Raw genomic sequence first — 21,409 nt, 5'->3', positions numbered from 1 at the left:
AATAACAAATGAGTGAATAAAGTCCCTTAAGACATCATTAATAAACTCTTGGAACACTGCTGGGGCATTGCAAAGCCCAAATGGCATGACGGTATACTCATAATGACCTGACCGAGTGTTAAAGGCTGTCTTCCATTCGTGGTCCTTTTTAATACGTATCAAATTGTATGCTCCTCTAAGATCTAATTTGGTGAATACCGTAGCATGTTTGAGCCTGTCAAACAATTCTGTTATTAGAGGTATAGGGTAAGCATTTTTGATGGTGATCTTGTTAAGACCTCTATAATCAATGCAAGGTCTTAAATCACCTTCTTTCTTTGATACAAAGAAGAACCCCGCTCCAGCCGGAGAGGAGGATCTTCTAATAAATCCCTTGTCTAATGACTCTTTAATGTACTCCTCCATGACACGGTTTTCTTGAACCGATAGGGGGTACACCCTGCCCTTAGGAGGTATAGTACCAGGCAACAAATCAATAGCACAATCGTAGGGTCTGTGAGGCGGTAATTTGTCAGCCTCTCTTTTATCAAAGACAGTCTTTAAAGTTAAATACTGAGAGGGTATTGTCGTAGATAAAGGAGGAACAGTAGGAACGTTAATAGAATTCACAGGCGTGACTTCAATAGTACATGACTCATGGCAGGCTTCACTCCATGATTTTATCTGCCCTGTCTCCCAGTCAAAAATGGGATTGTGGGCACGTAACCATGGATACCCTAACACCAACTGTGAAGAGGGAGAGGTGATGACCTGGAACCGAATGGTTTCATAGTGTAGAACTCCTGTGTACATGTGTAGCGGTGCAGTCTCGTGAGTAACAACAGGAGATATCAATGGTCTACCATCTATGGCCTCAACGGCCAAGGGTATCTCCTTCTCTCTGATGGGAATATTGTTTCTCTTTACAAAACCAGAGTCTATAAAGTTCTCGGCTGCCCCAGAATCAACCAGGGCGTCTATGTTTTCAACTATACAACTCTCTCCCATATGTAAAGAAACAGGGAGAAGCAGTCGGTTAGGAGGCAATGTAGGAGACTTAGAAATCACACCCAAGGCCAGTCCCCTATAAGGTCTTAGGTGCGAGAGTTTTCCGGGAGCAGAGGACACTCCTTTACCATATGGTCTCTCTTACCACAATATAGGCAGAGTCCCTCCCTTCTCCTATGTAATTTCTCAGTATCTGAGAGTTTGGCAACCCCTAATTGCATAGGTTCCTCTTCAGATACTTTAACACTCTCCGGTATATTAACTCTGGGTTGAATAGGTGTAACAAAACGTCTATTCCTGTTCTTAGTATAGAGCCTGTCACGAATCCTATTATCTATATCGATGAGGTAGTCAATAAGGTCCTCTAAGGCAATAGGAAGCTCCTTAGCTGCTACCTCATCCAATATAGAGTCTGATAAACCTTCCATGAAGGCCGTAGTTAACCCATTATTGGTCCAATCGACCTGTGAGGCAAGGGTACGAAACTGTATAGCGCAGGGGTAGGCAACCTTCGGCTCTACAGATGTTTTGGACTACATCTCCCATAATGCTTTTACAGCCATATTGCTGGCAAAGCATCAAGGGAGATGTAGTCCACAACATCTGTAGAGCCGAAGGTTGCCTACCCCTGGTATAGCGTAATCAGCCACAGACCTAGAACCCTGTTTAACCCTCATTAATGCTCTAGCGGCATTCTTAGACCTTTTCATAGTATCAAAAGTTCTGCGAAAAGCTGTTAGGAAACTGTGAAAGTTATGCACCATAGGTCCATTAGCCTCCCAAATAGGGTTTGCCCATTCAAGTGCTTTGTCGGTAAGTTGGTGCATAAAGAACCCAACTTTAGACCTCTCTGTGGGAAATGAACGTGGATACATTTCAAAATGAAACTCTATTTGGTTAATGAACCCTCTGCATGTCTTAGAATCCCCTCCATACCTAGGAGGAGGCGTTAAATGTGCTGTAGCGTTAGGCATAGTCGATACTTCAGGAAGCAGGGGTGCAGGAGGGTTAGGTGCGGTTGCTGGAATGGTTCTAGCTAAGAGCGTCTGGAGAGCCTGAGCTATTTTTTTTTTTTTTTTTGTAAATCTCTTTATTTGTTGGTTGTAGGATAAGATAACAAGTCGGCTCGCAGGCCGTCATGAAAAAACAATTGACATACAAATGTGGTTTCGGACAATTTGAATCATAAATCATCATTCCAAGTAGCAGAGCTCCATTATATTGTTGCGATTTGTTTCATTTTCCCTCTTTTTTTTTTTTTTTGGGATAATACAACTAAGGGAAATATAACAGGAGGGTTAGGCTCGCAGGCCTTTGGTAATGACAAACGTTGTTTCAAGACATGTAAGGGGAGTAGAACGGGGAGGTTAGGCTCGCAGGCCTTCAGTAGTAACAAACATAATTTCAGGACATGTTTACGCCTTATGGCCCTCTGTAAGCATATTAGCAGTGTTGTGGGTCAACTTTTATTTTTGTCCCAACGTCATATGTATTATGTAATTCGTTTGTAGTAGACAGCGTCTACGAGCTCTCCCTGTCGCTTATGGGTGTCCACATTCTGTATGAGGACCTATGGCGGGTGGCCTCGCACGTGATATGTACGTAGTGGGCCTGCGTCATGTCAGTTGCCTATGTATTCTCTGCTCTCATGTCCCGGTATATTAGGTCTGGTGGGGTTTCATGTGCACCCTGTCCGAGCTGCCCTCTCCGTCGTTGTGCCGTATGTCTGCTCTCAGTTCTGCCGTATCTGAATGTGTGTCCATGGGTAGCATTTACAGTGGTAGTGTGTCTTGTTTGTTTTTCTTCTGGTCGTGTGATCGTGGCTTGTTTTCAGTAAAATCAAATGTAGGTGCTTGTATATGGTATGGAAGGTGAGTGTATTATAGTCACAAGAGTCGTGACCTAGAAGAAGGGAGAGGGAAAAGGGTAAGGTTGCGGGTATTGAACTATGAATTGAGACGTGGGGTCCGCCCCGAGGCTCCGGGCCCCCCCCCCGTGCCACCTTATCGAATTCTGGACACATATGCGAACCAAGGGCGCCACAGCTCTGCGTGTCTGTCCCCTCTGCCTAGTAGAGATGCCTGCATCGCCTCTGCCCCCTGAATGTCCTCCACTCTGCGTATCCATTCCTCCACACCGGGGGTCTCTGTTTTTTTCCAATATATAGGGATCAGAGCCCTGGCAGCGTTGAGTAGGTGGCGTAAGATCGATTTTTTATACCGTGCTATCGGCATTTGTGAAATATGCAGTAGAGCTAGGGCCGCGTTCCATTCGGGTATCTCTCCCAGGACGTCAATTATGTTTTGTCGTATTAACTCCCAGTAGGGAGCAAGAGCGCTGCACTCCCACCAAATATGGATCAACGTGCCCCTTTCCTCTTGGCACCTCCAACAAGTTGGAGGGGTTGGCGGGAAGATCCTGTGGAGGAGCGCCGGTGTTCGGTACCAGGACGCGATGATCTTGTAGTTTGTTTCCTGGTATAGTGAGCTGATGGTGCTCTTGTGTTGCCAGATCAAGGCGTTCTCCCACTGTGTGGGTGTGAAGGTAGTGTTGAGCATGGTTTCCCATTGTCTGCGGAAGGTGTTGTTTTCCGTAAGGTGTCCAACTAAGAGGTGTTGATAAAATATGGAGATTGCTTTTCCCACGGGTTTGCCTTTTTCGCACAATGCTTCAAACCACGTCAGGGTGCGGTGTAGGCGTTCTCTATTACGCATGTGTTTGTAGAAGTGTGTCACTTGCATGTACCTGAATGCTATGAGCTGGTTCCAGGGAGTATCCCCTAGGAGGGTGTCCAGTGCCTTTATGTTGCCGTCCTGTAGTATCTTCATGATTGGGACATATTCGCAGCCTCCTCTGAAAGGGAGGGACGTCAATGTGAGCCCCCCCCCTATTGCGTCGTTGTAGGTGATGGACAACATGGGGCTTGGCGTGGGTGAAATGTGTACTTGTTCCCTCATGCGTCTCCAGTTGGTGAGCGTTTGTGCTACGATATCTTCCTTTTCCCGGTCCAGGTTTGCGTTCACCTGTGTCCCCCAAACCGCAGCCTGTAGATGTGCCCCCCGTTCCTCTTGTGCCAGATTAACCCATTGTTTGCGCCTTTGTGGGTCTGCGTGTAGGTCTAGGATGCATTGAAGGACAGTGGCCTGGTGGTACCTTTTAAAATCGGGTAGTGCCATGCCTCCTCTGTGTCGCGGCAAGCATAGAATGTCATGACGAAGTCTCGAGCGTTCGCCTCTCCATATGTAGTGGATGACCGCTGATTTTAGCTTGGCAAAGAATGATGGGGGTATTGCTAATGGGATCGTCTGGAACGGATATAGGAGTCTTGGTAGGATGTTCATTTTCAAGACTGCGATCCGCCCATGCCAAGATACATGTGGGTATGCCCATTTATTTAGGTCCGCCATTATAGTTTCCAGTAGCGGCGTAAAATTTTGTGAGTACAGGTCGTTCGGGTCTCTCGTTATCCACACCCCGAGGTATTTCATCCTACCGGAGCACCACCTGAAGGGAAACAGAGATGCTAGAGCTGAGTATTCCTCCTCCGGTAGGTTGACGTTAAGTACTTCACATTTGGAAAGGTTAAGCTTGAAACCTGCCAATTTGCCGAAGTATTCCGTCACTGCCATGATGTTGGGCATCGTGATTCTGGGGTTAGTTACAAAAAACATAAGGTCGTCCGCGTATGCGGCCACCTTATGTTCTGTGCCCCGCCAGGAGAGTCCCTGAATGTCTGGGTGTTGTCTGATCGTCTGTAGTAACGGTTCCAGGGAGAGGGCAAACAGTAACGGTGAGAGTGGGCAGCCCTGTCTCGTGCCGTTGGAGATCTTAAACTGTGCTGTGAGCGCTCCGTTTACTCTCACCGCTGCCCTTGGTTCATGGTATAGAGCGCGTATCCAGGTGAGGAGTTTAGGCCCCATTCCCAAGTGGCCTAAGGTGGCGAGCATGTAGGGCCATTTCACCCGATCAAAGGCCTTTTCGGCGTCCGTGGAAAGCAATAGGAGTGGTTTTCGCATCGTTCTCGCCCTGCGCTGGATTGCGAACAACCTCAGGGTACTGTCACGTGCCTCTCGGCCGGGTATAAACCCCGTCTGGTCTGCGTGTACCAGCGATGGGAGGACCCTTTGGAGTCTGGTTGCTAAAACCTTCGTGAACAACTTGGTGTCCACGTTTAGCAATGAAATCGGGCGGTAGCTGCCGCAGGCCGTCAGGTCTTTCCCAGGTTTTGGCAGTACCGTTATTATTGCTGCTAAAGATTCTTTTCCGAAGTTTTCCCCCTCCGCCACAGCATTGATGGCTTTAGTCAGCCAGGGCAGCAGGATCGGCGAGAAGGTCTTATAATACCCGGAGGGTAGGCCATCGGGGCCTGGTGCTTTTCCCGTTTTGGTGGATTTCAGGGCTGCCTGGATGTCTTCCGGCGTGACTGCAGCGTCCAAGTCTCCTGCAACGTCTGGATGTAAGGTTTTCGTCACAGCCTCCCTTAAGTAGTCCTGGGTACTGCCATGTTCGGGTATCCCGTCCATTTCTCCGTCCCGGTCCTGTAGGTTGTACAGCGATTGGTAGTAGCGTCGGAATTCTTCAGCGATCTGGTCCGGGAATGCCGTCGTGGCGCCCGAGGGGAGTCGTAGGGTGCGAACCTGCGTGCGGTGCGTATTGCCTTTCAGGAGCCGTGCCAAGTATTTGCCACCTTTGTTGGCATGGGTGTAGAAGAAGCCCTTCGATTGTTGCAGGGAACGTAGGTGGCGTTTTGTAAGGAGGTCCCTCAGTTGGCGTCTTGCCTGCATTAGTTCCCCGTATGTTTCCATAAGCTGCGTCCTCTTGTGTTGCTGCTCTAGCTTCGTAATCGATTTGTAGAGGTCTGCCATTTCTCGAGTGGTTTCCCTTTTCCTTTTAGATGCCATCCGAATGAGGACACCCCTGATAACACATTTGTGGGCCTCCCATATAGAGACCGGAGAGGTTCCTGGCGTGTCGTTTTCCTGGAAGTATCGTATCAGTTCTTCCGATATTTGCCCGCGCACCCCATGATCCAGAAGGAGGGCCTCGTTGAGTCTCCATGTCCAAGTGCCAGGTCGGAAGAGTGGCGATTCGAGTTCAATGGTCACGGGACCATGATCTGACCACGTTGCCGGGTCGATTTTGGCGGAGAGGAGGCGCGTTAGTCCCGCTTGTCTTATGAAGATGTAGTCGATACGCGAGTATCTATTATGTAGCGAGGAGTAGTAGGTGTAATCCCTTGTGGTGGGGTGAAGAGTCCTCCAACAGTCCACAAGATCCATGTCTCCCAGGGTCCGGTGTATGGAGCGTATATGAAGTTGGGTGATGCTGCTATGGCCCGTTGATGAGTCTACGATGGGGTTTAAGGCGGTGTTAAGGTCTCCCCCTAGGATTAGCGTGCCCTCTGAGAATTCTCCGAGTTTGCCCAGTGTCGTCCTGAGAAATTGGGCTTGTCTCTTATTGGGTGTGTAAACGGTAGCGAGCGTGTAAAGCATCCCCGCAATGGTCCCTTTCAGGAACAGGAAGCGTCCCTGGTCATCCTGTAGGCTGTCTAGCAGCGTGAATTCCAGATCTCCAGCGATCAGGATGGCCACGCCCGCCCTTTTGGTCATAGGGTGGTTGCAGAAATGGTTAATCGGGTAATGTCGGCTCCGGAGTGTAGGTGCGGCGTTCTTTTTGAAGTGTGTTTCTTGCAATAGCGCGATCGAGACGCGTCTCTTCTTCATGTCTCGTAATATGTGGGTTCTCCGTTCGGGCGCGTTCAGGCCCCGACAATTAAGGGTGAGGACAGTCAGGGGAGCAGGGCGATACGCCCTCGTGTCATTGGGTACATTGCCGTTGGCCATCGTTCGGTGCCCACCCCCGTTGTGGTCAGCCCGTTTCAGGTGCCCGGACCCCCGTCGCGCCCCCCCAGGTAAGAGGGCAGTAGTAGGGCTGGGATGGGAGGGGTATGAGAGAGGGTACAGTGGGTAATAGGGTGGAGAGGAAGGATAGGGAGAGAGAGAAGAGAAGGAGATTGAACAGTTGCCCGACTAGGCGGGTACTGTGACCGGGATAGGAGATATCTCGGTCTGTCAGCCTCTGGTGAAGAGGTGGCTCGTGCTACGGACAGTAGCCCCGTGGGTTTGCCCCAGTAACCAGACCAGTAGGTCAAAGCCCGTAGGGTGCCGCCGTATATGTGTAAGCACGAGTGTGGTGTGAGGTGAGTGGTCCGCACCTGTCCAAGTTGGAAAGAGTGTGTGTCTTGTTCAGAGAGCTCGTATCCGCCGCTACCCGTGGTGGCTAACATTCTAACATGAAATAAAAGATCCATCTCAAACATTTGGCCAAAGCCATATTTAACAATAAAACAACAACATAGGGTACATTTTTTGTAATACAGAACACCTGTGATTGCGTCTATCTCGGCTCCATGGTTGTCTGGCGTGTGCCAGTGGATTTCCCTTGGCCTGCGCCCTGATCCCCCTCACGGGCCCCCCTCAGATCTCGTGCTGTTGCGGGGCAGTACAGCATTAATCACATGTGTGCTATAGGGGTTGTCATCAGTCCTTCACTACGTGCGTTGACCCCCTCTTTCCCATGCGTCACCTTATTGAGTCTCGGGTTGCAGTGAGTGTGTAGCAGTCATACCCCTTCTGTGGTCACCTTAAGCGTCAGCGTTGCGTTCTGTTCCCTATCGTCCTGTAGTTGTCTAAGTCTCGTCTACCAAAGGGCTCCGTCCTCCCCTGTAGTCCGATGCAGTCGTGTACGTCCCGGGTGGTGTCTCTGCCAGTTAGTGTGTGAATGTCCCCTGTTAGGCTTCCCTCCTCCCCCCCCCCTTCCCCCCCATTCTTTCGCTTTGTGTCAGTCACTGATTCCTTGCTACTTTCTCTTGCTCTACCTGACCCTGTCTGTCGGTTATGGCTGTTCACGTGTGCGAGTCCTAGTGGTACTTTTTCCTCATGCTACAGCGTGTACCCTTACTATTGATTGCCTTTATTCTGCCCACCATCCCTGCATGGATGCTCAACATTATATAGCATGCATTGTGAAAAGTGTCCGTGACCCTTTCTCATGCTTCAGGGGCATACGTCCTTTGGGATTCGGGCGTAAGGGCTATTAATAACATAAGTGGTAGTGCACAAGGTGGCGCCATGGTTACGTCTTTTGGTGGTCCGGTGGGTTAGCATTGGCTGGATAGCCTAGTTCTTCCAAGTGTGCATTGGCCCAGTGACCCGGTGCGCCCCCCCCGCCCCCCCAAACCCACACCACCCAAAGGAATGCAGGAGGGGTGTAGGCAGCCACATAGAGGCAGATTGGAGGCCCTCCAGAGTCCCATTGGCCAGTTCCCCTAATAAGGGGCTCCTGCAGATATCCCCGAGTGTGAACAATGCCGCCCCGCGGGGCTCCCCATCGGAGTGTCGCGCCACTGAGGTCTCATGTTGGCAGCCAGATCTCCTTCAATCCCCACCTCAGAGTCCCAACTCTTGGCGCACTTGTATTTCCCTCCCCTCCCCCATTAACCCCCCTCCCAAAGCCAACAGTATGATTGCTATGTGTACGTGCGTGGGGGGTGGTAGATGATGAAATGGCCGCTGTCCCCATGAGGGTTGCTAGGTAGTGTCGTGTGACTCCCCTTGTTTACCAAGTACTGTTGTGTGGTGGGGGGCCCATATGTAGTTCAGGGGTGGTGAGTTACCTTACCAGGTGCTGCCATGGGCCGATCATCCGCTTGGTGTGTGGTGTACTGTATTCACTCAGCCTGTTCACCTCTCCCCGGGCGTCTCCGTTGCAAAGGTCCCGGCGGTGATTGCCCCCCTCGTCTGCGGGCTGCTCTTTGTATCCTTGGGGCCGGTCTGGAAGCGTCCAGAACCCAGTCCGTAAACTGGATATGTGGTATGTTCAGGGCGTCAAGGAGTCGTGGGATGTCATCCGGCCAGCTGGCCGTCAGCCATTTATCTTGATGTCTGGCCATCAGGGCAAAAGGAAATCCCCATTTGTATTTAATATTGCGTTCACGTAGCGCATTGGTTATTGGTTTGAGTGCTCTCCGGGCTTCCAGCGTGTAAGGAGAGAGATCATTGTACAGGGATACGTGAGTGTCCTGGAAGGGCCATGTTGGGCGTTCCCGGGCTTTTCTCATTATCGCGTCTTTAATCGGGAACGAGTGTAGGCAACAGATCATATCTCTTGGGCCCTCCTCAGCGGAGCGTGGGCGTAGGGCCCTATGTGCCCTTTCAAATTCAAACGCTGGCGGGGTATCAGTTTGCAAGATAGAGCGGAATAAGTTTGTTAATACCTCTTCAGCTTTCTCTCCTTCACCTGCTTCAGGGATCCCCCTTATTCTTATGTTGCATCTGCGGCCTCTGTTATCGAGGTCCTCCAGATTCCTGCGCATGTGTAGGATCACGTCCCCTTGCCTGGCTATGGCGACGTCTGTCGCGTTGATCCTGGTGGAGTTATTTTCTGCCGCCTGTTCTAGGGCCTGGATGCTGCCCGCATGGGCTGTTACCTCTGTACGGAGGCCCGCTATTTCTGCCCTCAGTGCATCCTGTATGGTGGTGGTTAGGGTGAGGAGATCAGCTTTGGTAGCCATAGCTGCTGCTATGCGCCTCAGTTCCCCCTCAATCCTGTCTATGGCCGTGGATTCTCCTCCCGTGGCTAGGGCTGATTGGTGTGCGGCCGGGGCCGGGCTTTCATCCCCGCCGCCATTGCCACGTGGCGGCTGCAGAAAGCCGTCCATCGTACCTTGCTGCGAGCCTGACTGAGGGTCCCTCTGGGCTTGCGGGTGATCGGAGCGGCGGTTACGACCCATTTGTCGTGCTGGCTGATGCGGGATCGCTGGAAACAGGTACGGGTGCGGCGGAGCACGGTGCCTAAGCTTCCATCTTGGTTGGTGTCCAGGCCACGCCTCCTGAGCTATTTGATCCATACGGTGATCCTGCTCTACAAATCTAGCCTCATGGGTCGCCATCTGTTGAGCTAAATCTGCGGGGTCCATGGCCCTATCGTAATGTAACGAGTATATACCCCTACACGCAGGATCCAGCCTAACAGAAGACAGTACAGAGGAGAGATACGTCTACCGGACCTTAGAGTGGCCGGACTCGACGTAATAGGATAAGACAGAGTCAGGAACGATCCGAGGTCAAGGGCACAAAGAGACAGCGTAAACGAAAACTAGCCGGGGACTGGTACACAGGAATCAGCAAGCCGGCAAACAGTGCAGAATAGGATAAAGCGAAAACGAAGTCAGAATACAAAGCCAAGGTCAAATACGGAGAAACACAACTGAACACAACAAGCACTAAAGGGAACTGTAGCAGAAACCACGATAGGGCAAGGAACTAAGGGAAAAGGGTAAGTATAAGTAGCCTTCAAACTAATGTGATTGGCTCCTGTCACTTCCACTCCCCCAACAGGTAAGTGTATGGGGTGATTGGCATGACAGGAGCCAATGGGAGCCTTTTTGCAATTTAGGCTCCCACTGTCTCTTTAAGAGCGCGCCCGAGATTCGCGGCGCGCTCTTAGCTGCAGGCGGGACACGTGACCGCTTCTCGCGGTCACTGCCCGCCTTCCTGTCTGAACAGTCGGACGAGCCGCGCGCGGCTCGTGCAGCCGCAGGACCGCGCGCGGCTTGAAGAGAGGACCGCGTCCGGCCCCCGGATAAGGTAAGTACCGCTACAGAGACAGAGTATCTTGGTGGGAGAAATGGATAGGATTCAGGGGAGAGAAATGGAGAGAATTTGGGGGAGAGACAGAGTATATTGGTAGGAGAAATGGAGAGGATTCTGGGGAGAGACAGAGTATCTTGGTAGGAAAAATGGGGAGGGTTCTAGGGAGAGACAAGATCTTGGGAGAAATGGAGAGGATTCTGGGGAGAGACAGAGTATTTTGGTGGGAGAAATGGATAGCATTCAGGGGAGAGACGGAGTATCCTGGTGGGAGAATGGAGAGGATTCTGGAGAGAGACAGAGTATCTTGGTGGGAGAAATGGAGAGGATTCAGGGGAGAGACAGAGTATCTTGGTGGGAGAAATGGATAGGATTCTGGGGAGAGACAGAGTATCTTGGTGGGAGAAATGGAGAGGATTCTGGGGAGAGACAGAGTATCTTGGTGGGAGAAATGGAGAGAATTTGGGGGAGAGACAGAGTATCTTGGTAGGAGAAATGGAGAGTATTCTGGGGAGAGACAGAGTATCTTGGTGGGAGAAATCTAGAGGAATCTGGGAAAAGACAGAGTATCTTGGTGGGAGAAATGGATAGGATTCTGGGGAGAGACAGAGTATCTTGGTGGGAGAAATGGAGAGGATTCTGGGGAGAGACAGAGTATCTTGGTGGGAGAAATGGATAGGATTCAGGGGAGAGAAATGGAGAGAATTTGGGGGAGAGACAGAGTATATTGGTAGGAGAAATGGAGAGGATTCTGGGGAGAGACAGAGTATCTTGGTAGGAAAAATGGGGAGGGTTCTAGGGAGAGACAAGATCTTGGGAGAAATGGGGAGGATTCTGGGGAGAGACAGAGTATTTTGGTGGGAGAAATGGATAGCATTCAGGGGAGAGACGGAGTATCCTGGTGGGAGAATGGAGAGGATTCTGGAGAGAGACAGAGTATCTTGGTAGGAGAAATGGAGAGTATTCTGGGGAGAGACAGAGTATCTTGGTGGGAGAAATCTAGAGGAATCTGGGAAAAGACAGAGTATCTTGGTGGGAGAAATGGATAGGATTCTGGGGAGAGACAGAGTATCTTGGTGGGAGAAATGGAGAGGATTCTGGGGAGAGACAGAGTATCTTGGTGGGAGAAATGGATAGGATTCAGGGGAGAAACGGAGTATCCTGGTGTGAGAAATGGAGAGGATTCTGGAGAGAGACAGAGTATCTTGGTGGGAGAAATGTAGAGGATTCAGGGGAGAGACAGAGTATATTGGTAGGAGAAATGGAAAGGATTCAGGGGAGAGACAGAGTATCTTGGTGGGAGAAATGGATAGGATTCTGGGGAGAGAAATGGAGAGGATTCTGGGGAGAGACAGAGTATATTGGTAGGAGAAATGGAGAGGATTCTGGGGAGAGACAGAGTATCTTGGTGGGAGAAATGGATAGGATTCTGGGGAGAGACAGAGTATCTTGGTGGGAAAAATGGAGTGGATTCTGGGGAGAGGCAGAGTATCTTGGTGGGAGAAATGGATAGGATTCTGGGGGAGAGAGAGTATCTTGGTGGTATAAATGGAGAGGATTCTGGGGAGAGACAGAGTATCTTGGTGGGAGAAATAGATAGGATTCTGGGGGAGAGAGAGTATCTTGGTGGGAGAAATCTAGAGGAATCTGGGAAAAGACAGAGTATCTTGGTGGGAGAAATGGATAGGATTCTGGGGAGAGACAGAGTATCTTGGTGGGAGAAATGGAGAGGATTCTGGGGAGAGACAGAGTATCTTGGTGGGAGAAATGGATAGGATTCAGGGGAGAAACGGAGTATCCTGGTGTGAGAAATGGAGAGGATTCTGGAGAGAGACAGAGTATCTTGGTGGGAGAAATGTAGAGGATTCAGGGGAGAGACAGAGTATATTGGTAGGAGAAATGGAAAGGATTCAGGGGAGAGACAGAGTATCTTGGTGGGAGAAATGGATAGGATTCTGGGGAGAGAAATGGAGAGGATTCTGGGGAGAGACAGAGTATATTGGTAGGAGAAATGGAGAGGATTCTGGGGAGAGACAGAGTATCTTGGTGGGAGAAATGGATAGGATTCTGGGGAGAGACAGAGTATCTTGGTGGGAAAAATGGAGTGGATTCTGGGGAGAGGCAGAGTATCTTGGTGGGAGAAATGGATAGGATTCTGGGGGAGAGAGAGTATCTTGGTGGTATAAATGGAGAGGATTCTGGGGAGAGACAGAGTATCTTGGTGGGAGAAATAGATAGGATTCTGGGGGAGAGAGAGTATCTTGGTGGTATAAATGGAGAGGATTCTGGGGAGAGACAGAGTATCTTGGTGGGAGAAATCTAGAGGAATCTGAAAAAGACAAAAGACATCAAAGAGTATCTTGGTTCATCTTTCCAGCCAAGTGTTTAAGAGCTTTTCTGGGAAGCTCCCAACCACCTTTTCTGGGAAGTTCCCACCTCCTATAACCTCCAATCCAGTACCAGCACTTTATTTAGTCTACCTCAATACAAAAAGAAAGCAGCCCGATCCTCCTTTTCCTACAGAGCACTGCAATTATGGAATAACCACCCGCACACTTTAAAATCTTCCCCAAGCTTAAAGTCCTTTAAGAGATCCCTCTCTACATACCTCTACATAAGAATGAACGTGTCATGGTTGATTATATATTTCCTACCTGTTCTATGTTACATTTTGTATATATTGTGTATTAATATTGTTTTTGTATTTTATTGTACCCTGTTGTATCAATGCAATGTTTTCTGGACCCAGGACATACTTGAAAACAAGATAAATCTCAATGTTTCTTTCCTGATAAAATATTTTATAAATAAAGAAATAGAATTGAGAGGATTCTGGGGACAGACAAAGTATCTTGGTAGGAGAAATGGAGAGTGTGGCGGGACCGCTGCCTGTTCGTGAATTGATGTGTGTCATTCCCCGTATTTTCCCCCTACATTGTGTTATATTCTTGTATACTACTTACTCCCCATTCGTGAGGCCCCATACGAACAGGTCCTCTTCGCCTTACAAACGGGGAACAACTTCGATATCCCATTTAGAATGTTTGTTTAGAATGTTCACACCTCGTTAGTGAGGTTTGAAAACCACAAACCGCAAGGGAAGCCTCGGTGCATGCCAACCCTGGATGGTGGCCCGTTCGTTAAATGAACGCCGTCAAGGAGGAGCATTCGCAGAATTCTTCCAACCTCGTTTGGCTCCCGAACGAGGACCTCCCCAGTGTCCCTTGCACACCAATCAATTATAACGTTGGCAACTTGCAATATAAGTGTGAAACTGCAAGGGAAGTAATTAATGAGCACTTCCCTGTGTGACCACCGTTTGTACAGACAAACGCCAGCCAGGGGTAGCATTCGTGTCCCGAAAGGAGACGCTTCCCTTGCCTGGTTTCACCCAGGGACCACACAAACGGAGATGGTTGAGGACGCTTGCCATTCTGGGGGTTGCCTGAGATTGCTGGGGACACTCTTTACACTCTTACGCTCAGCTGGAGATACGTTTCTGGAGAAGTACCCGCAAGGATGCAGAGGGGCATCCTGACTCTCCTTCTGGGAAAGTACAGCCCCAACCCCTGTCTCAGAGGCATCGACCTCAAGTATGAAAGATTTGCTAGTGTCAGGATGTACCAATGTCAGCAGATGCAAAAAAAATTTAAGAAGCCCAAAAGCCTCTTTAGACAAAATAGTACAACTAGGCCCTTACGTGTCATATTGATGATGGGGGCTATTACCGAAGAGAATCCTTTGATGAATCTTCTATAATAATTGGCAAACCCAATAAACCTTTGAATGGCTTTTAACCCATTGGGTAAAGGCCAGTGTAGAACGGTTTCTAGTTTGCGAGGGTCTATCTGAAAACCAGAGGCCGAAATATTATATCCCAAAAACTGTACCTCCGTTTGGTCAAATATGCATTTTTCAAGTTTGCAATAAAGCCCATTTTCAAGCAAAGTTTGCAGAACTTGTTTGACATGTTTATGGTTGGTCTGGAGGTCGGGGGAATAAATAAGGATATCATCCAGGTATAGTAGTACAAACGATTAAATGTAGTCTCTGAGCACATCATTGATAAAGTCCTGAAATACATCCGGAGCACTGCATAAGCCAAAGGGCATGACAACTAATTCATAGTGCCCACTTCTAGTGTTAAATGCCGTTCTCCATTCGTGACCCTCCTTAATTCTTACCAAATTGTAAGCACTCATAAGGTCAAGTTTAGTAAACCCTGGAGTCTGTCAAACAACTCAGAGATAAGGGGAATGGGATAGGCAATGTTATGGTGATCTTGTTTAATGCACGATAATCAATGCATGGGTGTAATTCTCGATCTTTTTTGGATACAAAAAATAACCCTGCTCCAGCAGGTGAGGATGACTTACGTATGTGGCCTTTAATTAAAGAATCTTTGATGTACTCTTCCATGATTCTACTTTCCTGTGGGGATAGAGCATATACTGCCCCCTTAGGAGGCATAGTTCAGGGTAGCAGATCTATGGAGCATATTCAATTTCATATGATCTGTGAGGAGGTAGAATACTGAACACCTCTTTAACCTCCCAGTATTGTATGGGAATTCCGGAGGTCTGAGGTGTAGAAGTAGGCAAAGTAACGATGCCCACTCTCTTAGTAATGGGTAACATGCATCTCCCAATACAGTCTTTACCCCATTTCAGTATTTCCCCCTTAGCCCAGTCAATATGAGGGTTGTGCTTGATGAGCCATTGAAATCCTAATATGATGGGACAAGAAGGGGGAGCAATTATCTGAAATGTCATATCTTCCTTGTGTAAAGCTCCTTGTCGGGATCCCGCGGGCGGCTGCGAGGGGAGGCTGCACTCCGCTTGCGGTACTCACCCTCCAGCCGTCCTCTTCTCCACGTGTGCTCGGCGAGCGGCATCCTTCCAGCCTCGGATGCCGCCCGCGTCTTCCTCCATGTCCCCCAGCGGCAGCATGCATGACGCTGCACGCTGGGAGACCGCCCAATATATTACACGCCGGGGTCAGTCACCTGACCCGGCGTTAAAGGCACAGTGCCTCAATCACAGTGGGAGGTTTAGATATCTCCCACGTGTGATTGTTAATTCTGATTGGAAATTATCCAATCAGAATTAACCTTATGGTTTAAATACTTGCCTTTCCTGTTCCTCCCTGCCCTGTTGTGGTCTTCGCTTGCTAGTATTGCTACTGAACTTGTGTTTCTGGTTACGTACTCTCTGGCTTGTTAATCTGACTTTGTGACTTTCTCCTACCCTTTGACCTCGGCTTGTTTCTCGTTATTCTGTCTTCTGGTTCCCCTTACTCGGCTTGTCTCCTGACTATTCTTTGTGTGCTTAGCCCGGCCACTCTAAGGTCCGGTACTGCACCTTTTCTGTGTGTGTGTGTGTGTGTGTTAGCGTGTTGGGTTCCCCGAATCGTGACACTCCTATAGAAATGGTTTCGTTGGTAATCAGAGGTTGAGACAGAGGTCTCCCGTCAATAGCCTCAACGGCCAGAGGTGATGATCTCTCCTTGATAGGTAGTAAGTGTTTTTTAACAAAATACATGTCGATAAAGTTTCCTTTTTGTTGCAAAGGGCAGTGATATCAAGGAGAAATCTACTATGTCCTTTCTTGCCACAGTATAGAAAGACAACAAAGGCCCTCTTTCCTCCTATATTGTTTCTCTGCCTCTGACAGTCTTGTAACCCCTAACTGCATGGGTTCAGGTTCAGACTGAATAGAAAGGCCAGGGACAATAGGTTTGGAGAAACGAGGTGCCAGTGACATAGTCATACGTCTGGTTCTTTTTCTAGTAATTTCCATGTTCCTAAGTTGGTTATCAATTTGCATCACATATGTGATAAATTCATTTAACCTTTCAGGTAGATCTTTGGAAGCAATTTCATCAAGGATTGCTTCGGATAATCCATCTTTAAATGCAGAGATTAATCCGCTATTTGTCCAGTCTACCTCAGACTCCAGGGTGCGGAATTCTATGGCATAATCCGAGACAGACCGGTTCCCTTGTTTGATCCGCATTAGGGCAATGGAAGCATCATCCTCCCTGCCTAATGGTTCAAAGTTCCGCAAGGAATTCCTGGTAATTATAAACAATACTCCTATTACTCTCCCACAATGGATTGGCTTTACTTTTAAGTTGGTTCATCAAGAACCCAATTTTAGCTCTATCCGTGGGAAAAGACCCAGGTGAGGCCTCAAAGTGGTACTCAATCTGATTGAGAAATCCCCAACATACATAGGGAGATAGTAGGTGCCTTATATACTATAGGTGGAGGTACATTAGGTGGAGGTGAAATAGTCAGAGGAACATCAGGCTGTAAATGAGCCGACTGATAAAGAAGCATACTGAAAGCCTGGGCAAATTGATCTATACGGTGATCATTCTCCTCTAACTTTCTCTCGCAAGCTGCTATGTGCTGACACAATTCTGCAGGTTCTATGGCCATGTCGTAATGACACAAAACTCTGTGCAGATGACACAAAACTCTGTAAAATAATTAAATGTGAGCAAGATATTACTTTGCTGCAGAGGGATTTAGATAGACCGGGGGAACGGGCACTCAAATGGAAGATGAAATTTAATGTTGAAAAATGCAAAGTTATGCACTTCAGTGTAAACAATACACAAGCAACGTATACCCTTAATGGAAGCGAATTATGGATAACTGTAGCAGATTGCATTAAGGCTGTCCTCAAAATTTGTGTATTTTAAAATGCATTAGTGTATTGCTATTCCATGTATTCACATTGTATGCAGCATTCGACTGATTGTTCGGTAAAATCACTCCGTTTACTATACAAGTGAAGCTACCGAATAATCAGACCACCCCAGGGATAAGTGTGCCTCTCATTACTGTTTGCAACAATGTTGCAAACCCCTAATTGACAATCGGTACTTTGTTCTATTCCATTCGGGATACGAACACGTGGCGGCCATCTTTACTCCCGAACAGCAGTGTTTGGTCGAGTGTCTGGAACCCAAATCGGACACTCGACTAAGCAAACACCACTGAGACCTCCAGACTTCCATAGCTTCATGCGGAAACAACCGAACGAGCCGCCGTTCGGTAGAAAGACTCATCCGAACAAGGGGATTCACATGAAGGCAAGCAACAGCCATTTCATTCGGTATTTTCATCTGTTTATACCCACGAACCAAGACCGACCGCAAGGCCAAAACTTCTGGAACTATTTTCGGCTACTGTTACCTGTGCAGTCGGTCAAAACTTTACTCTTCCAAACCTCCCGAACCCCTGGTCCGATCTGGGTGATTTTTAAATATGTTACTTACCCAGATCAGGGCTATCTATTCACAAACCGGACTTTACATAGGTCATGAGGTCATGCATTTAGACTGGAAGAAAGAAGATTTTGTCTAAGGCAAAGGAAAGGTTTTTTTTACTGTAAGAACAATAAGGATGTGGAATTCTCTGCCTGAAGAAGTTGTTTTATCAGAGTCCATACAGATGTTCAAACAGCTACTAGATGCATACTACTGCATAAAAACAGAAAATTAAAGAATATAATCTTTCAATGTAGTGTAATAACTGCTTGATCCAAGGATAAATCTGACTACCATTCTGGGGTCAAGAAGGAATTTTTTTCCTAGCTTGTTGCAAAATTGGAAGTGCTTCAAACTGGGGTTTTTTGCCTTATTTTGGATCAACAGCAAAAAACAAATGTGAGGAAGGCTGAACTTGATGGCCGTAAGTCTCTTTTCAGCTATGTAACTATGTAACTATATAATGTCAGGATTACTAGTTGACAAGATGTTGTTGGGAGAGGATTCTGGGGAGAGACAGAGGATCTTGGTTGGAGAAATGGAGAGGATTCTTGGGAGAGACAGAGTATCTTGGTAGGAGAAATGGAGAGGATTCTGGGGAAAGACAGCGTATCTTGTTGGGAGAAATGGAGAGGATTCTGGGGAGAGACAGAGGATCTTGGTTGGAGAAATGGAGAGGATTCTTGGGAGAGACAGAGTATCTTGGTAGGAGAAATGGAGAGGATTCTGGGGAAAGACAGCGTATCTTGGTGGGAGAAATGGAGAGGATTCTTGGGAGAGACAGAGTATCTTGGTGGGAGAAATTGAGAGGATTCTGGAAAAAGACAGAGTATCTTGGTAGGAGAAGATTCTGGAGAGAGACAGGGTATCTTGGTGGGAGATATGGAGAGGATCCTGGGGAGGGGTAGACAGTGAAAGGATCCTGTGAAGAAACAATGGGAAAAAACTGAAGGAAACAATGAGAGGATCAAAGGGGGGCAATAAAAGGATATAGTTACTGAACCCTAAATCTAGTCAATAAATTATATCTAATTTGAAAGAAATTTATCATGTTTACTGAATTACCCTTCTTCTCTCCTGCAGCCAGTATTGTGACTATGGTCGTCCTCTGGAAGGGAAACCTGGACATGTCAAAGTCAATAATTTACTACTTGGTATCACTGGCTGTGGCAAATTTTCTCCTGATTCTTGTGGTTACAGTCTTCCGAGACATTTTCTACTTCTATGTGGACATCACACTCTGGTGGCCAGAGCCATCCTGCGGTTTCAGTAATTGGATCTATTTCACTTGTGTCTACTCGCTCACATGGCTCACAGTGGCCTTCACCTTTGATCGTTATGTGATTGTATGTTGCATGAAACTGAAGCTGAAGTACTGCAAGCCCTCTGTCACCCGATGGGTCATCATCAGTGTCTATGTGGGTGCCTTCGTTGTGGCTATGCCAACTTTTTGGATGTATGTGCCTGTCCGCACTACCCAGCCTGATGGGACGATCTTCCACATCTGTTCACTCCATCGTAATCTCAGCATGATTCCTTTCCTGTCCACATATGACCACATTCAGACCACTGTATGGATTGTTTTTCCACTGGTGTCACTGGTTCTAACCAATGGGCTGACAGTTTGGCACATCACAGTAACCACAAAGCGGAGGCAAGGCTTGAAGGGGGGATCTGAAGGAAAGGATGTAATTGACCCTGAAATTGCTCGGAGAAAAAAGTCTGTAAACCTTCTTGCTATAATATCAATCTCATTCCTGGTGCACTGGTTGCCCAAAATGATTATTAAGGTACTAGAGAGGTTTACTTACCCACCTGTAAACCGATATGACTTCTACCACCCTATTAACGTGGTGAGGATGCTCTGCAATATGCTGATTGTCCTCAGTTCATTCAGTAACATGTGCATTTACTCACTCACTGTTACAAAGTTCAGAGAAGAGTTAGTTCGAGGAGCCAAATCTACATACTTGTTGGTGTGCAGAAATCCAGACGTAGTAGCATTATCTTCCAAACCCACAAAGATATTCACTATCTAACAAGTGAATGCAGGATAGAGGACCGCATGGAGAATGACAAAGTGCCCCCATGGGAAAATTACAAGATAAAAAAACAACACAAAACAAAACACCCGAGTGGCAATTTCTTAGAGTGGTTATTTGACATTGTTTGTAATGGTCCCCAAAAAAGTTGTGGCCAACTTGGGCAATTATGTCACAAAATAACTTTGGGGTGGAAAGATTAAAGGAAAAGCATTAATTACAAAATACATATATCTAAGGAACTCTGTTCTCCAGTCCTTAAAATAACTCCTCAGACAACATGGTCTAAATTCCTTGAGACATTTCTTACAATTGAGGTACATGCCTGTATACCCCAAGACTTTTTAAAATACTGTGGATTTAGATCACCAGGGCATAATAGGGGCCCCACAAGGGAAATGGTCCATGACTACCAGGACTGGTCCAGACAGTATTCCATAAAGTCCAATAACTGAACCAGTTTAAGTGTTAACCCAGGGTATGGTAACTGTCCAACTGGCATTGTGGGCCATTATTTCATACATGGTATGTGTTGGCTATTAGACTATAGGCTGTGTTACTAAATGTAATATTCTATTTCTGTATTGTATGAGCTATGCTGTGTTTTGCCCTGACTGTAAACTATATGTTTTATGATACAGTCTTTACACCTATTTTGGGAGATTTTTCAAAAACCTGTCATCTAAAAAATTGAAAGTTCTCAAAGTCAAGCAATTGCCAGAGAAACCAATGAGTTCAGTAAGAACATTATCAAAGTTTATTTAATGTTTGTTGTAAAAGGCATGGAAATCGCATCTTCTGTGCTTTCTTAAAGTGGCTCTCACTAAAAATGTCATATTTCATATTGATGTGAACTTTATGAAATACTCACATTTATTGATTCCAATACCATCAAATAAATTGGGACTACTTTGTGCTTCTCTCAGATCGACAGATTTAGTCTATGGAGGCACGTGTGGTTTACAGAATCCTTCATAGGCCACATGCATGAGAGTACAGCACTGACGCAGTTCCTGAGGAGCTGAACAGAGATGGTGTTGGCACTTGTGGGGGAAAGCTATAGGTAAGTATAGCCAAACGGGAATGTCACTACTAGGTTCTTTTCAGAATGTGCAAGAACCCTGGCAAGTCACAGTCAGTTGATAGCAAAGTCCTCATGGACTTTACTTGTGATTTCGAATTCCTGTTCCATGTCTTCTGTGTCGATTTTGCATTAGTTTGATAATTGCATTACGAGATGTGGTTGCTACGGTGTGCTTGCTGGGCAAATGCCATGCTTGTTGGGCACACTGAACTAACAGTATACTTGCTAGGCACACTGGGATAGAGGCACACTATGCACTGGGATAATGCTATATGTTCCTGGCACACAGTGCTAATGCCATACTTGCTGGGTACACTGGGATAATGCCATAGTTTTATGGCACACAGGGATAATGCTACACTTGTTGG

At 47.4% G+C, this 21,409-nt stretch overlaps 1 protein-coding gene across 1 annotated transcript in view; it reads left to right on the top strand.

Moving 5' to 3' along the window:
• The window catches only part of LOC134585085 (probable G-protein coupled receptor 139), a 31,232-nt gene extending 11,278 nt beyond the window's left edge, over positions 1-19,954 (top strand). Inside the window, exon 2 of the mRNA XM_063440688.1 lies at positions 18,999-19,954. Within this exon, the coding sequence (XP_063296758.1) occupies positions 18,999-19,954 (956 nt within the window). The remainder of the gene's footprint in view (positions 1-18,998) is intronic.
• Positions 19,955-21,409: the final 1,455 nt, after the last annotated feature.

Source organism: Pelobates fuscus, chromosome 2 (assembly GCF_036172605.1).
Source record: "Pelobates fuscus isolate aPelFus1 chromosome 2, aPelFus1.pri, whole genome shotgun sequence".
Taxonomy (NCBI): Eukaryota; Metazoa; Chordata; class Amphibia; order Anura; family Pelobatidae; genus Pelobates; species Pelobates fuscus.
The sequence above is the reverse complement of the archived record's forward strand: the minus strand, read 5'-3'. Positions and strand labels throughout refer to the sequence as shown.